Source organism: Siphateles boraxobius, unplaced genomic scaffold (assembly GCF_051911475.1).
Source record: "Siphateles boraxobius isolate OS27281-9 unplaced genomic scaffold, OSU_SipBor_1 103, whole genome shotgun sequence".
NCBI lineage: Eukaryota > Metazoa > Chordata > Actinopteri > Cypriniformes > Leuciscidae > Siphateles > Siphateles boraxobius.
Genome location: NW_027508704.1, coordinates 467,501 through 485,000, shown reverse-complemented (window position 1 = coordinate 485,000; position 17,500 = coordinate 467,501). Strand labels below are relative to the sequence as shown.

Below are 17,500 nucleotides of genomic sequence, written 5' to 3'. Positions count from 1 at the left end.
CGAGTGTTTCTGTTGATTTTGTTCAAAAACACATTTATAGGCATTTAAACACCTTCAATTCTACACACCGAAAACAAGAGAAATAAGCACATCTGTTTTATTCAGTTCACTTTCACTTTGAGATGTATGGAAGCTTGTTTCCGCCACAGAATCTGCTGTCAGAATGTCAAGTTTATATCTCACAATTTTAAGAAAATGTCAGAGTTGCGAGATAAAACGTTGTTACACTTCCTTATTACAGTGTAATTTTACAGTAATATAAATTCACAACATGTACTTGCATAGTTGCATGTAATTCTGCATAATTTACTGTTGTAACTACAGTAAGTACATGTAATTTGTGTAACAAAGACATGGTAAAATAAAGTGTTACCAAAAGTTGCAATAAGAAAATGTTTTATTTTTTTATTCCATGGCAGAAACAAGCTTTCATAAAAATCAAATTGAATATCCTGACAAAAAATGAGAAATGTATTGAATTGATATACAGTATATATACTTTATTATTTCCTTGCTCAATAGCGTCATGTTTGCATTAGTTTTGTATTTATTGAGATACCAACTGATGACAGCTACATAAATATAGCAAACTATAAATCCTATTTAGTAAAACATTACATTTAACGTCATTTATATTACAGAAAACATAATAACTGGATGATATTCAGCAGTTCTTCATTTACACGCTTGTATAATAGAACATCAGTAATGGAGATGCGTTATTGAATCCAGTTTAAACCTCTTGAAGATCATTTAGAAAAGTTGTTAATTGATTTGGTATAAAAATAAGCATTGTGCAGAATAATTTCCATGTATTATCTGTGTCTCTGACTATATACGGATCGTTTGGGGGAAACAATATTAATGACTGTTTGAGACTTCTGTAAATCTGGATAACGAACAGAAAATAAAAGTCCTCATGTGATTGTGTTTGTTTGTTCATTGAGTGTGAGTGATGTAAACCTGAGACGGTTACGGCAGTGTGGAGCTCATATTAATCACAACTACAGATATAGATATGCTATTTCTCGGTATTCTGATTTCATTTCTCTAAATTCTGACTTTATTTCTCACAATTTCGACTTTATTTCTTGCAATTCTGACTTTATTTCTCGATATTCTGACTACATTTCTCACAATTCTGACTTTATTTCTCGATATTCTGACTACATTTCTCACAATTCTGACTTTGTTTCTTGCAATTTTGACTTTATTTCTCGATATTCTGACTTTATTTCTCCCAATTCTGACTTTATTTCTCGCAAGTCTGACTTTATTTCTCTATATTCTGACTTTATTTCTCACAATTATGACTTTATTTCTCACAATTCAGACTTTGTTTCTCGCAATTCTGACTTTATTTTTTGATATTCTGACTCCATTTCTCTAAATTATGACTTTATTTCTCGTCATTCTGACTTTATTTCTAGCGATACTGACTATTTGTCGACATTCTGACTCCATTTCTCGACATTCGGATTTCATTTCTCTATAATCTGACTCTTTTTTTTTTTTTTGACTTTTTTTCTCGACATTCTGACTTAATATCCAGATTTTGTCGGTGCAATTCTGATTTTATAACTCAGAATTCAGAGTAAAAAAAAGTCAGAATTGCAAGATATAAACTGACAGTTATGACTTAATATCTCGCAATTGCGAGTTTTTGTCACACACTTTTTTTAACTTGTAATTCTGAGTTTATAACTCGCAAATCTAACGGTGAAATCGCAAGAAAAAAGTCAGAATTGTGATATAAAACATTGCAAACGAACCTCTATATGGTGAAAATGAGCGTCCATATATCCTGCATAAGCTGTATCATGAAATCAACACTTTACTTTTTAATCCATGTTTCTGGTCCTAATGTGAATATTTCATACAAGTTATTATTACAAAGGACAAAAGTACCAATTCATCAAAGTGTAATGAGTTGCTCCAGTTCTCAATCCGCTTTACTTTTCCACATCCGTCCTGTAAGTCCCACTTCTTTATAATTCCTCAAATTCTCATCAAATATCCATTTTCACTGTTTTGAATATATCGTGGCATTATGCGAGTTAAACGAGCTGCGGTTCAGCTGAAGCGATGGCTTTGATTAGTCACAGAATTAAATCAGTAGCAGCTTTTATATATTAGAACTATTCCAAACAGATCAGTCAATGTTCAACGCTAATGTTCTGATTGATCAGTAGATCCTGACATCGGTTCTCCTGAGATATTTACACTTCTCCTCCTCTCACATGTGTAGAAACACTCGAGCTCCCGCTGGGTTTGAGACGTCATCGTTCTCCTCGTTTAGGCTGTAACTCAGCCGGTTCTATCTCTCCGTTGACTCCATCTGCAGTGTTATATATATATATAATATATCATCAGATATATTTATATCTCTCGATATCATCAGATCTCCATGTCTGCCGGTCTCAGTTGTCCTGTTTTGTGTTCTTTCACCCACAGTTCCCGGTCTCTGGCGGGATCGACGCCTCGCAGGAGTTTATCCACCGGCTCTATAGTCTGGATATGAAACGCATTATTACATGTGAATCAATCAAATTAATAATCAATATTACAGAAGTGAATCAATCAAAACTAACTTTATCTGGACAATAACTTTAATCTAGATCTGCTGTAAAGTCAAAACAATCTCTGTTACTGTAATTTCCTGTTATCTCTGTAAAGCTGCTTTGAAACAGTCTATATTGTTAAAAGTGCTGTATAAATGAAGGAGACTCGACTTGTTGGGTAAAGCTACTTTGAAAAGTAATGCATTGCATTACTTAGTTACTTTTTAAGAAAAGTAATGCCTTACATTACTTTTTCTCAGCTGGGCGTTTTATACAAAAAAGTGCTATTTTTGGGCAAATGTAAACCCTTTCACACCAGAATTGAAATACAAATCCTCATGAAGGAAGTGCAGATTCACGCGTGTACAGTAGAGGGCGCCGCTCAAACAAACCTTTACACTTACAACACTTCAACAATAAAAACTACAAATACAATCATTTTAATAGTAAATATAAAGTACATTGGTAAATAAAGTGAGATTAAATGCATAAAAATAGTTTTGTTTAACATATTTAATTATTTGAGGTTCGCATAATCTGATTTTGCATTTGACTGATTTTATTCCCTCTGAGGAATACTTAATCTTTTTTTGTGCAAGTGAGATGAATAAATGTATGCACGCATTTAGTCTAGAACTGCAATAACCATCATGTTCACACACACACACACACACACACACACACACACACACACACACACACACACACACGCACAAACACAAACAACACCTCTGCACTTCGATTTGTCTCAGTATGAGGACAGGAGAGCTGTCAGTCAGTAAATGGGAAAACAAAGTAACTTGCATTACTTAATTCGAAAAGTAACTGATATATTTTTTTGTAAATTTTAAAAGTAATGCGTTACACTGTAATGCGTTACACTACTTTTCTTACTTAGTATTTTTGTCTTGATTCCAGTCCTAAAAATTCTTAAATCAAGAAGCATTTACTAGATTAGTAAAATGACATAAGAAATTCTATCTTGTTTTCTGATAAAAAATAAATAAAATGAAGTTTTTGGTTAAAACGAACAAAATTATCTGCCAATGGGGTAAGAAAAATAATCTGGTTTTCCATTTGAAATAAGATTTTTTTTCTTGTTTTCCATTTGAAAAAATAATGTCTTACCCCATTGGCAGATAATGTAGCTTGTTTTAAACAAAAACACTTAATTTTATTTATTTATTTTATCAGAAAACAAGATATAATTTCTTATGTCATTTTACTTATTTAGTAAATGCTTCTTGTTTCAAGAATTTTTTGATATTTGGACTGGAGAAAATACAAAAATACTATGCAAGAAAAGCATTTTTTGCAGTGAACTTTACTAGTTACTTGAAAAAGTAATCTGATTATGTAACTGAAGTTACACACAACACTGGTTATTACTCATGATCTGCGTTAGACCTCATGACTGAGTGTGAATGTGTGTGAATGTGTGTGAATGAGTGTGAATGAGTGTGAATGAGTGTGAATGAGTGTGAATGTGTGTGAATGTGTGTGAATGAGTGTGAATGAGTGTGGATGTGTGTGAATGAGTGTGAATGTGTGTGAATGTGTGTGAATGTATGTGAATGAGTGTGAATGTGTGTGAATGAGTGTGAATGAGTGTGAATGAGTGTGAATGTGTGTGAATGAGTGTGAATGTGTGTGAATGAGTGTGAATGAGTGTGAATGAGTGTGAATGTGTGTGAATGTGTGTGAATGAGTGTGAATGAGTGTGGATGTGCGTGAATGTGTGTGAATGAGTGTGAATGTGTGTGAATGAGTGTGAATGTGTGTGAATGTGTGTGAATGAGTGTGAATGTGTGTGAATGAGTGTGAATGAGTGTGAATGAGTGTGAATGTGTGTGAATGAGTGTGAATGAGTGTGAATGTGTGTGAATGAGTGTGAATGTGAGCGAATGAGTGCGAATGTGTGTGAATGAGTGTGAATGAGTGTGAATGTGTGTGAATGAGTGTGAATGAGTTTGGATGTGTGTGAATGTGTGTGAATGAGTGTGAATGTGTGTGAATGAGTGTGAATGTGTGTGAATGAGTGTGAATGTGTGTGAATGTGTGTGAATGTGTGTGAATGTGTGTGAATGAGTGTGAATGTGTGTGTGAATGAGTGTGAATGTGTGTGAATGAGTGTGAATGAGTGTGAATGTGTGTGAATGTGTGTGAATGAGTGTGAATGTGTGTGAATGAGTGTGAATGAGTGTGGATGTGTGAATGTGTGTGAATGTGTGTGAATGTGTGTGAATGAGTGAATGTGTGTGAATGATTGTGAATGATTGTGAATGAGTGTGAATGAGTGTGAATGTGTGTGAATGAGTGTGAATGTGTGTGAATGAGTGTGAATGTGTGTGTGAATGTGTGTGAATGAGTGTGAATGTGTGTGAATGATTGTGAATGAGTGTGAATGTGTGTGAATGAGTGTGAATGTGTGTGAATGTGTGTGAATGAGTGTGAATTTGTGTGAATGTGTGTGAATGAGTGTGAATGTGTGTGAATGTGTGTGAATGTGTGTGAAATTGTGTGAATGAGTGTGAATGTGTGTGAATGAGTGTGAATGTGTGTGAATGTGTGTGAATGAGTGTGAATTTGTGTGAATGTGTGTGAATGAGTGTGAATGTGTGTGAATGTGTGTGAATGTGTGTGAATGAGTGAATGAGTGTGAATTTGTGTGAATGTGTGTGAATGTGTGTGAACGAGTGTGAATGTGTGTGAATGTGTGTGAATGAGTGTGAATGAGTGTGAATGTGTGTGCCTGGACTCACGCCCTGGTTGAACATGTCTGTTTCGTGGCGTAGCGTGGTGTACTGACACAGATGTTGTCTGATCATCTCCACACGCTCCACCTCCAGACGCTCCAGCTCCTGAGGAACACACAACAGCCGTTCTATTAAATACAGTCAACATTTGAAGAAGATCAAAAAAGTTAATCAAAGTTGTCCTAAGACAAGAACGGCTATTGTTCAAAACTCAAGTATAACTTTGATGAATTAAGGTTTTGATCCACTTCAAATGTTGACTACTGTACTGTATATCAGGTTGCCTTACTTAACCATTTAATACAATTTACTTATATACATGTTGTTCCATTTTAAACCGCCTCTGATGCTATTTTAAATGTTCCTAATGTAGTTTTAGCGTCTCCTCTAACAGGTTTACATGCATTCAAGCTCAAAAACACAGATTTCCTCATAATCTCCACTGCACATCAGCTCTTTTCTCTCAGTGTCTGAAACGCTTCGTCTCTCTAGGCCCCGCCTCTCTGAGAGCTGCTCTGCTGTGATTGGTCAGAAAGCAAACGCTCATTATCATATCTGGATCTCAGCTCTTGATCACAGTGATACGAACAGGAAAGATGGCGTGGGTTTTACCGTATCAATCTCATCAAAGTGGATTTGCTTTGTCAGCAGAAAACAGCGTCTTCTCGACATGAACAACACGAACCTGAACAGATCAGATGTAGGACCTGTGCCTGGACACGTCCACAACGCATCAATAAAAGGTGACTTGAGTCTCAGATACACTACAGTGTTTGAGGGCGGAGCTAAGAGATGCTGCTCAGCCAATCAAGACCAGAGGCAGGCATTATGAAAATTAGTTACAAACAAGTTCAGCAGGAAGTGAGACTGAATTACTGACGCCTCATTTCAGTTCAGAATCACTTCTTTCTTTTGAGAGACAAAAACTTAATTTCTCTGATCTTTGGAACTTGGCAGTGATTTTACATTCGCAAACAGCTTTATTACACACTATATGAAAGGTTATTTCCTAAAAAACATTTTAGGGGCATTATTTCTCTTTTATAGATCTGAACTTAAATCAATAACGCTCTGTTTACTTGCTGAAAAGCACACTGTGCTCTGATTGGTCGGCTGGATCAGTGTGTTGTGATTGGTCGAGCGCTTCAAGTGTGTTTGGGAAATGCCCCGCCCCTTTCCATAACCACCAGTATAACACACTACTAACTGACTCAACCAGGCCCCGCCCCTTTATTCTGCGTATGAATTATTATAATGAGGAATATTGTGACGTGTTCGTTCCCGGAAGAAACTCGAGATACAATGGAGGCGTTTCAGGAGTTCAGAAACACTGACACTGATATAGAGAAGAACTGGAGCTTTCTCATGATCAAACAGCAACACTACACACACTGAATCATAGATCCTCTTTTACACTGTTAACTTTAACTCTCCAACCATTACCCCAAAACTCTAACTCTAAATCTAACTTTAACTCTAACTCTAAATCTAACTCTAAATCTAAATCTAACTCTAACTCTAACTCTAACTCTAAATCTAACTCTAACTCTAACTCTAACTCTAAATCTAACTCTAACTCTAACTCTAACTCTAAATCTAACTCTAACTCTAACTCTAACTCTAAATCTAACTCTAACTCTAAATCTAACTCTAACTCTAACTCTAAATCTAACTCTAACTCTAACCCATTGAACGTTTACATCACGATCTGAGAGAATCTCTATTATGCATCTTTATTTGACACTTTAATTCAGAAACAATCAAATCACAAACGATGTGTGTGTCTGTGTGTGTGTGTGTGTTTCTCAGTCGTACCAGGCTGCTGGTGACCATCTCCTCAAACCACTTGGACTGGGACTGATTGTAGAGGTCAACACATCGCATCAGCTCGTCTCCTGAGACCAGAGCAGGAGTCACACACTCACTCAAGGTTATCACACACATATCACACATGAACATTTATATTTGTTTTATATGATATAAGATCTTTGTAATGTCAGTAATGTCATTCTAGTTTTGAACGGAAAGATGCGATGATTGTTGATTCTCTTATTTAACACATTTTCTATACAAAGTAGATATTTTTTAGTAACATAAGCATACACTGTCAATGAATCAATATTAAATATTTAAAAGTAAGAAATAAAACGGCATGTTTCATGCAGAACAGAACTGCATCACACACTTTTCTATAACAGCAGTACCGCAGTCTGACACTAGATGTCAGTGAACACACACTTTCCTCTCGACTCTAGAAAGAATGTCTGTGTTCACAATAGAAGTTTTGTTTACTACTTCCTGAACACTCACAGTATACACTTCATGTGGCATTCTAGTTTAGAAATAGTATGTGAAACTGTAGCCATTTTTCCAAAGATAAACATTTAAACTATTATAAAGAAAAGGTTCTTCATCGCTGTAAAAAGTGATCAGTTGACTTAACTTAATCATTTTAAGGCAACGGGTTTCCTCAATTTTTTTAAGTAAATAAACTTCATGCTTAATCAAAGAAATTAAGTAATGTGGAATTGTCAAGTTCACATAACTTAATAAAACTTTTTTTAATTAAGCATTAAGTTTATTTACTTAATAATTTTAAGGCAATGGGTTTCCTCAATTCTTTTAAGTAAGTGAACTGATGACTCTTTACAGTGATGTAACTGTAAAGGCTTCCTATATAGAAGCTGATCATGTGATAGTTGTGTATTTCACTGATTGGTCTGACAGATGTGAGGTGTGTTGTGATGAGAAACTGACCGGCCTGTGTGGATTTTCTGCGCGCTTTCTTGATGTCCTCCTCCATTTTACTGCTGAGCTTGATCTCCAGCTGCTGGGTTTTCACTTCTAGATCCTTCTGCCGATCGGAAAGCGCTTTACGGGCCTTATAAAGCATACGAGAATATGAGAGATGAGATGAGACGTGTTTTATTCATACTGCATCTACAGATGTTCAGAGACATCTGGCATCGCATGTTGAGATCCAGACGCTCTTGAATACATTAAACCTGTCGTTGTATGATGATGTGTATGGTTAAGGAACTTCAAAGATAAATATCTTTTCTGATATTAACCCTCATAATTCAACATCCTCCTAATAGTGGCATATTAAAATCTGGACAATTCAAATCATTTGTTCTTTACATTATGCTGTTTCAGAAAGAGTTCAGTCAAAAATTAAAACGCTGTGATAAGTTACAGTTACTCACTCGTGTCATACGCTGAAAAAACGGATTATCACAGAAACGGCTAGAAACACAGAGTTAAATGCGACATTTTTAAGTATAAAAATTTAAATTGTGTTTTCTTGTAAAACGCATGGAAGCTTGTTTCCACCACAGAATAAAAATTAAAAGGAAATTCCAAGTGATAAAGTCAGAATTGCGAAAAAAAAGTCTGAATTACGAGAAATAAAGTCCGAATAAAGTCAGAATTACGAGAAATAAAGTCAGAATTACGAGAAATAGTCAGAATTGTGAGAAATAAAGTCAGAATTGTGAGAAATAAAGTCAGAATTACGAGAAATAAAGTCATAATTGTGAGAAATAAAGTCAGAATTACGAGAAATAAAGTCAGAATTGTGAGAAATAAAGTCAGAATAAAGTCAGAATTATGAGAAATAAAGTCAGAATTACGAGAAATAAAGTCAGAATTGTCAGTAATAAAGTCAGAATAAAGTCATAATTATGAGAAATAAAGACAGAATTGTGAGAAATAAAGTCAGAATTACGAGAAATAAAGTCAGAATTGTGAGAAATAAAGTTAGAATTGTGAGAAATAAAGTAAGAAATAGTCAGAATTGTGAGAAATAAAGTCAGAATAAAGTCAGAATTACGAGAAATAGTCAGAATTGTGAGAAATAAAGTCAGAATTGTGAGAAATAAAGTCAGAATTGTGAGAAATAAAGTCAGAATTATGAGAAATAGTCAGAATTGTGAGAAATAAAGTCAGAATTGTGAGAAATAAGGTCCGAATAAAGTCAGAATTATGAGAAATAAAGTCAGAATAAAGTAAGACTTACGAGAAATAAAGTCAGAATTGTGAGAAATAAAGTCAGAATAAAGTCAGAATTACGAGAAATAAAGTCAGAATTGTAAGAAATAAAGTCAGAATTATGAGAAATAAAGTCAGAATAAAGTAAGAATTACGAGAAATAAAGTCAGAATTGTGAGAAATAAAGTCAGAATAAAGTCAGAATTACGAAAATAAAGTCAGAATTGTGAGAAAGTCAGAATAAAGTCAGAATTACGAGAAATAGTCAGAATTGTGAGAAATAAAGTCAGAATTGTGAGAAATAAGGTCCGAATAAAGTCAGAATTATGAGAAATAAAGTCAGAATAAAGTAAGATTTACGATAAATAAAGTCAGAATTGTGAGAAATAAAGTCAGAATAAAGTCAGAATTACGAGAAATAAAGTCAGAATTGTGAGAAAGTCAGAATAAAGTCAGAATTACGAGAAATAAAGTCAGAATAAAGTCAGAATTGTGAGAAATAAAGTCAGAATAAAGTCAGAATTACGAGAAATAAAGTCAGAATTGTGAGAAAGTCAGAATAAAGTCAGAATTACGAGAAATAGTCAGAATTGTAAGAAATAAAGTCAGAATTATGAGAAAGTCAGAATTGTGAGAAATAAAGTCAGAATTACGAGAAATAAAGTCAGAATTACGAGAAATAAAGTCAGAATGGTGAGAAATAAAGTCAGAATTGTGAGAAATAAAGTCAGAATAAAGTCAGAATTATGAGAAATAAAGACAGAAATTGTTAGAAATAAAGTCAGAATTACGAGAAATAAAGTCAGAATTGTGAGAAATAAAGTCAGAATAAAGTCAGAATTACGAGAAAAAAGTCAAAATTATGAGAAATAAAGGTCAGAATAAAGTCAGAATTACGAGAAATAAAGTCAGAATTGTGAGAAATGAAGTCAGAGTAAAGTCAGAATTACGAGAAATAAAGTCAGAATTGTGAGAAATAAAGTCAGAATTGTGAGAAATAAAGTCAGCATAAAGTCAGAATTACGAGAATTAAAGTCAGAATTGTGAGAAATAAAGTCAGAATTACGAGAAAAGTCAAAATTACGAGAAATAAAGTCAGAATAAAGTCAGAATTACGAGAAAAAAAGTCAAAATTACGAGAAATAAAGTCAGAATAAAGTCAGAATTACGAGAAATAAAGTCAGAATTACGAGAAATAGTCAAAATTGTGAGAAATAAAGTCAGAATTATGAGAAATAGTCAGAATTGTGAGATCGTGGCAATTACCTTTTTTTTAAATTCTGACTCAGAAACAAGCTTCCATAAAAATGTACTCCAATAATCTCTGTTTTATTTACAATGTGTGAACAGTATAGTACTAAATTTGCAGGTGTATACTCAAAGTCGGCATGCTGCGATTGGTCACAAGACATGCGAGAACCAATAGCGTTGGCCGATGACGGATGGCATTATTGAGAGCACTGTCCCTTTAAAAGATGCGAGCAGACGAAGGCTTTGTTCAGGAGAGGCTGCATGAGAAGGTCATGAGGTTATTTATAGGAACCCAGAGACGGAAACAGTCCACTCCTTCAGAAAACATGGAGGAGTTTTAATAATGCACGAGAAAAATCCCTGTAACTATAGTAGAGCTGAGCGAATCGTCTAAATATGGCCACACAGATATGAATATGATAGGATGTAATACCTTCTCCACAGCAGCGTATCGGCCGGCCAGCTGCTTCCTCAGATCAGACATGTGGTGCTCAAACTTCTTCATGTCTTTCTTGAAGTTTTCCCGAAATATCAGCAGAGGTTTTTCCACTTCGCTCTGGAGCTGAAGAGGTTTCAGACAGCATTAGACAGTGTTGGAGACAGAGACTGCAAGACACTAAACCAAGAGTATAAGAGACTCTCTCAACACTCTGGGGCTCTTCACGCGTCCGGCAAAAATGACAGAATTTTTATATTTTTTTTTCTCTATATTTTATTTTGATAATGTTTTTTTGTAATATTTTGTATTTTTAGGGATTTTTTTTATACTAAATTATATTTACGCTGTTTTATAATCCATTTATTCACTTTTTGAGCTTAGACCTGAAAATTAAATTTCCAACTTAAACTGTGGAAAATCTTGAATGTTTTAAAGCGCAGACTGAAGTTTGATCACTTTTTAAAGACGACACTTGGCAGATTTTTGCTGAAGTGAAAAAAAGTGAACTTAAAGTAACAGAACCTTAAGTGTATTGTTATGAAAAATGCACAAAAATACTATTTTCAATTTTTATATGAAATTTATATTTTCAAAAATACGTTTTACTCTAAAACAGCAAGAAAATCAACGCCATAAATCTAAACAAGTTGTGATCATTTTTGAGATATCAGGCTCAAATATGGATGTTTCAGTGAGATGTTGTTCGGCTGCAGTTCCGAACGCTTCCACTAGAGGAAACTCTCACTCATTTCCAATGCGTCGTTTCTGACGGCGACGAGCACAAGTGCGAATATTGTTTTCAGGACCGTTTAACCTGTTCGGATCATGTCCATGATTTTTTTGTGTTCACACAGCAAGTGACAAAATATTTACCAAGTTTCGTTAGATTCCGATGAAGTAAAAAGTTTGTAAAAAAAGTAACCGTTTTCTGTCAAAAATGACAGTAGAGCATCAGAGGGTTTGTGGTTTTAGTTTGTATCATCTGTGTTAGTGATGTTAAAACTGTAGTGTGTGTAACATCGGCTCTTATATATTCATCTGAGAGTAAAACATCCGTCAGACTCAGTGTGAGACTCAGGAACACTCGTGTGTGTGTGTGAGACTCAGGAACACTCGTGTGTGTGTGTGAGACTCAGGAACACTCGTGTGTGTGTGTGAGACTCAGGTGTGTGTGAGACTCAGGAACTCTTGTGTGTGTGTGTGAGACTCAGGTGTGTGTGAGACTCAGGTGTGTGTGAGACTCAGGAACACTTGTGTGTGTGTGTGTGAGACTCAGGAACACTCGTGTGTGTGTGTGAGACTCAGGAACACTCGTGTGTGTGTGTGAGACTCAGGTGTGTGTGAGACTCAGGAACACTCGTGTGTGTGTGAGACTCAGGTGTGTGTGAGACTCAGGTGACTCGTGTGTGTGTGTGAGACTCAGGAACACTCGTGTGTGTGTGAGACTCAGGTGTGTGTGAGACTCAGGAACACTTGTGTGTGTGTGTGAGACTCAGGTGTGTGTGAGACTCAGGAACACTCGTGTGTGTGTGTGAGACTCAGGTGTGTGTGAGACTCAGGAACACTTGTGTGTGTGTGTGAGACTCAGGTGTGTGTGAGACTCAGGTGTGTGTGAGACTCAGGAACACTTGTGTGTGTGTGTGTGAGACTCAGGAACACTCGTGTGTGTGTGTGAGACTCAGGAACACTCGTGTGTGTGTGTGAGACTCAGGTGTGTGTGAGACTCAGGAACACTCGTGTGTGTGTGAGACTCAGGTGTGTGTGAGACTCAGGTGACTCGTGTGTGTGTGTGAGACTCAGGAACACTCGTGTGTGTGTGAGACTCAGGTGTGTGTGAGACTCAGGAACACTCGTGTGTGTGTGAGACTCAGGTGTGTGTGAGACTCAGGTGACTCGTGTGTGTGTGTGAGACTCAGGAACACTCGTGTGTGTGTGAGACTCAGGAACACTCGTGTGTGTGTGAGACTCAGGAACACTCGTGTGTGTGTGAGACTCAGGTGTGTGTGAGACTCAGCAACACTCGTGTGTGTGTGTGAGACTCAGGAACACTCGTGTGTGTGTGTGAGACTCAGGAACACTCGTGTGTGTGTGAGACTCAGGTGTGTGTGAGACTCAGGAACACTCGTGTGTGTGTGTGAGACTCAGGAACACTCGTGTGTGTGTGTGAGACTCAGGAACACTCGTGTGTGTGTGTGAGACTCAGGTGTGTGTGAGACTCAGGAACACTCGTGTGTGTGTGAGACTCAGGTGTGTGTGAGACTCAGGAACACTCGTGTGTGTGTGTGAGACTCAGGTGTGTGTGAGACTCAGGAACACTCGTGTGTGTGTGTGAGACTCAGGTGTGTGTGAGACTCAGGAACACTTGTGTGTGTGTGTGTGTGAGACTCAGGTGTGTGTGAGACTCAGGTGTGTGTGAGACTCAGGTGTGTGTGAGACTCAGGTGTGTGTGAGACTCAGGTGTGTGTGAGACTCAGGAACACTTGTGTGTGTGTGTGAGACTCAGGTGTGTGTGAGACTCAGGAACACTTGTGTGTGTGTGTGAGACTCAGGTGTGTGTGAGACTCAGGAACACTTGTGTGTGTGTGAGACTCAGGTGTGTGTGAGACTCAGGAACACTTGTGTGTGTGTGAGACTCAGGTGTGTGTGAGACTCAGGAACACTCGTGTGTGTGTGTGAGACTCAGCAACACTCATGTGTGTGTGTGAGAGACTCAGGTGTGTGTGAGACTCAGGAACACTCGTGTGTGTGTGAGACTCAGGTGTGTGTGAGACTCAGGAACACTCGTGTGTGTGTGTGAGACCCAGGTGTGTGTGAGACTCAGGAACACTCGTGTGTGTGTGTGTGAGATTCAGGTGTGTGTGAGACTCAGGAACACTCGTGTGTGTGTGTGTGAGACTCAGGTGTGTGTGAGACTCAGGTGTGTGTGAGACTCAGGTGTGTGTTAGACTCAGGAACACTCGTGTGTGTGTGAGACTCAGGAACACTCGTGTGTGTGTGAGACTCAGGAACACTCGTGTGTGTGTGAGACTCAGGAACACTCGTGTGTGTGTGAGACTCAGGTGTGTGTGAGACTCAGGAACACTCGTGTGTGTGTGTGAGACTCAGGAACACTCGTGTGTGTGTGAGACTCAGGAACACTCGTGTGTGTGTGAGACTCAGGTGTGTGTGAGACTCAGGAACACTCGTGTGTGTGTGTGAGACTCAGGAACACTCGTGTGTGTGTGAGACTCAGGAACACTCGTGTGTGTGTGTGAGACTCAGGAACACTTGTGTGTGTGTGAGACTCAGGAACACTCGTGTGTGTGTGAGACTCAGGTGTGTGTGAGACTCAGGAACACTCGTGTGTGTGTGTGAGACTCAGGAACACTCGTGTGTGTGTGTGTGTGTGAGATTCAGGTGTGTGTGAGACTCAGGAACACTCGTGTGTGTGTGTGTGTGAGACTCAGGTGTGTGTGAGACTGAGGAACACTCGTGTGTGTGTGAGATTCAGGTGTGTGTGAGACTCAGGAACACTCGTGTGTGTGTGTGTGTGAGACTCAGGTGTGTGTGAGACTCAGGTGTGTGTGAGACTCAGGTGTGTGTGAGACTCAGGAACACTCGTGTGTGTGTGAGACTCCTGTGTGTGTGTGAATGCAGTTCTGTGTGTTCAGTTTTACCTTAGAGGAGAACTTGAGATGAACTTCTGCCTCGTCCGACAGGCTTTTCTTCAACTGAACCCAAGCTGAGCCCAGTGTGCTGACAAAACAACACAAAACTCATATATATATATACTGTATATACTGTACATACACACTGCTGTTCATACGTCTGTGAGTCTCTTCTGCTCACCCTGCATTTATTTCATACAAAATACAGTAAAAACAGTCAAATATTAATCCAATGTAAGAGTGTCATTTATTCCTGTGATCAAAGCTGAATATCAGGATCATTACTCCAGTCTTCAGTGTCACATGATCCTTCAGAAATCACTATAATATGATGATTTGATGCTCAAGAAACATTTATGATTATTATCAGTGTTGAAAACAGTTGTGTACAATTTTTTTGAGGATTTGTTGATGAATAGAAAGTACAAAAGAACAGCGTTTATCTGTAACATTATAAATGTCTTTACTGTCACTTTTGCTCAATTTAATGCCTTCCTTGCTGAATAACATATTAATTTCTTTCCAGTAAATAAAATAAATAAATAAAACGTATTGACCCCAAACTTTTGAATGGTAGTGTATAATGTTAAAAAATAATTTTTTTTTACTTTCTATTCATCTAAGAATCCTGATTTTTTTTACACAACTGTTCAATATTGATAATAATCATAAATGTTTCTTGAGCATCAAATCATTATATTATAGTGATTTCTGAAGGATCATGTGACACTGAAGACTGGAGTAATGATCCTGATATTCAGCTTTGATCACAGGAATAAATTACGCATTACGATATACTATATCGTTATTTAAAAGTGATAATATTTCACAATATCACTGTTTTTTTTGTTGCATTTTCAATCAAATTAAAACAGCCTTGGTTTATATACACACACCTGTGTAAAATACACCTATATAATTTACTGTGATATTAAAGCTGTATTGGAAAGGTTTATTTAATCACTATGTTTTATTTGTGTAACTCTTCTTGATGTTCTGTGTTAGACAGCTGCGTATGAATGCTGTGCTCATAATCGCAGGCTTTCGGCCTCATTCCTGAGATATTTGGGATGTTCGGGATGTTTCTGAGCGTTCTCCGTTCGGATTCAGAGGAGCACCTGGAAATAAAGACGTGGCTGGAATTTGACAATCAATATAAACTTTAGCCGAGTCGAATCTATAAGACTAAATATCAATTATTTCTCACTGCTAGTCAGAGAAGATAATTCTGTATGAATCCATAAAAATACATCTGATGTCTGATACATTCCTCCATCGGCACAAACCGGCATCTCTTATGCTTTACTGATATAATACAGCTATTATAAATAAATATATGTTTCAGTATTTTGACTTTTTCATTCAATATATATCTTTATCTATATTTAATGTATGAGTGGAGCCACTAGTTCAACAAACTGCTATTTATTTTAAAATCTACTTAAAACTGGCCGTTTTTATATATCGGTCGGTAAGATTTTGAATGTTTTTAAAAGAAGTCTCTTCTGTTCACCAAAGCTGCGTTTGTTTAGTCAAAAATACAGTAAAAACAGAGAAATATTATTGTAATGTAAATCAGTTGTTTTCTATGTGAATATATAGTAAAGTGTAATTTATTCCTGTGATCAAAGCTGAATTTTCATCATCATTACTCCAGTCTTCAGTGTCACATTATCCTTCAGAAATCACTATAATATGATGATTTGATGCTCAAGAAACATTTATGATTATTATCAGTGTTGAGATTTTATATCATGATTCTTTGATGAATAGAAAGTTCAAAAGAACAGCATTTATCTGAAATAGAATCTTTTGTAACATTATAAAAGACTTTACGGTAACATTTTATTTTAGGGTTCAATTCTCGCTATTAACTAGTTGCGTATTATCATGCATATTAATAGGATATTGGCTGTTTATTAGTACTTATAAAGCACATATTAATATCTAATTCTGCATGACCATATTCTACACCCCATACCTAAACTTAACAACTACCTTACCAACTATTAATAAGCAGTAATTAGGAGTTTATTGAGGCAAAACTCGTGAATATTTTCCCCATTTTAAGTTTTACCGACTTTCCTGTCACTTTTGATCCATTTAATGCGTCCTTGATGAATAAAAGTATTAATTTCTTTTAAAAAAATCTTACCCACCCAAAACAGTTGCATATACAACACTATATATATAGACAGACAGCAGAATGATCAATAATGTGTTTAAAAACTTAAAAACAGTGGCAGAGGTCACGACCTGCACTTCATCAGGACGAGTTCTGCAGGGTTTTCAGCCACACGAGCGTAAACTCTGGAATAAACGAGAGTTGTGAGCGCAGACGCACGAGCCGGACCAAAAAACAATGGCCATTACAAGCGAGAACACAACGGGTCTGAGGCAGGAGAATGCTGGGATTGTGTGTTTGTGGGCGGCTCTCGGCGACACACTCGACATTGTGTGTGTGTGTGTCAAACAATCAGCCTTCTCTATCAGGCTGAACACACACTCGCACATGTGCTGAACGCTTGATACCAAACACACACTCGCACATCGCACACCGAACCCTGACAGACTGATTTACACGAGAACACACACACTTACGTGAGAGGATGCAGTTAACGTGATCATTTACACTCCTCGTCATTCCAAGCCTATTCTGTGGAACACGTTCTGTGAAGCCAGTGTTTATAATGAATTATAGCCCCATTTATACTTGATTATAAGTATTACTATTCTATAAATATATTTATAAAGGCTCATTTAGACCGATACTGCATTATAAGAACAGTTATAGTCACATTTATATTATTTTTATGACTAATAAGTCATGCATTTGCTTTTCAATGCGCATAATCC

At 36.9% G+C, this 17,500-nt stretch overlaps 2 protein-coding genes across 6 annotated transcripts in view; one reads left to right on the top strand and one right to left on the bottom strand.

Moving 5' to 3' along the window:
• Nucleotides 1-925, top strand: part of LOC143753337 (putative uncharacterized protein MYH16) — a 104,580-nt gene extending 103,655 nt beyond the window's left edge. For all 5 annotated transcript variants that reach the window (XM_077245673.1, XM_077245668.1, XM_077245696.1 and 2 more), the window contains one exon: nt 1-925. This exon is cut by the window's left edge and continues 596 nt beyond it. The gene's annotated coding sequence lies outside the window, so the exon portion shown is untranslated.
• The window catches only part of gas7b (growth arrest-specific 7b), a 66,652-nt gene continuing 49,626 nt past the window's right edge, over nt 475-17,500 (bottom strand). The window contains exons 9-14 of the mRNA XM_077245772.1: nt 14,654-14,732; nt 10,992-11,120; nt 8,075-8,198; nt 7,133-7,212; nt 5,324-5,422; nt 475-2,511 (exon numbers count right to left, since the gene is read on the bottom strand). Coding sequence (XP_077101887.1) covers nt 2,398-2,511; nt 5,324-5,422; nt 7,133-7,212; nt 8,075-8,198; nt 10,992-11,120; nt 14,654-14,732 — 625 coding nt within the window. The 3' untranslated portion in view covers nt 475-2,397. The remainder of the gene's footprint in view (nt 2,512-5,323; nt 5,423-7,132; nt 7,213-8,074; nt 8,199-10,991; nt 11,121-14,653; nt 14,733-17,500) is intronic.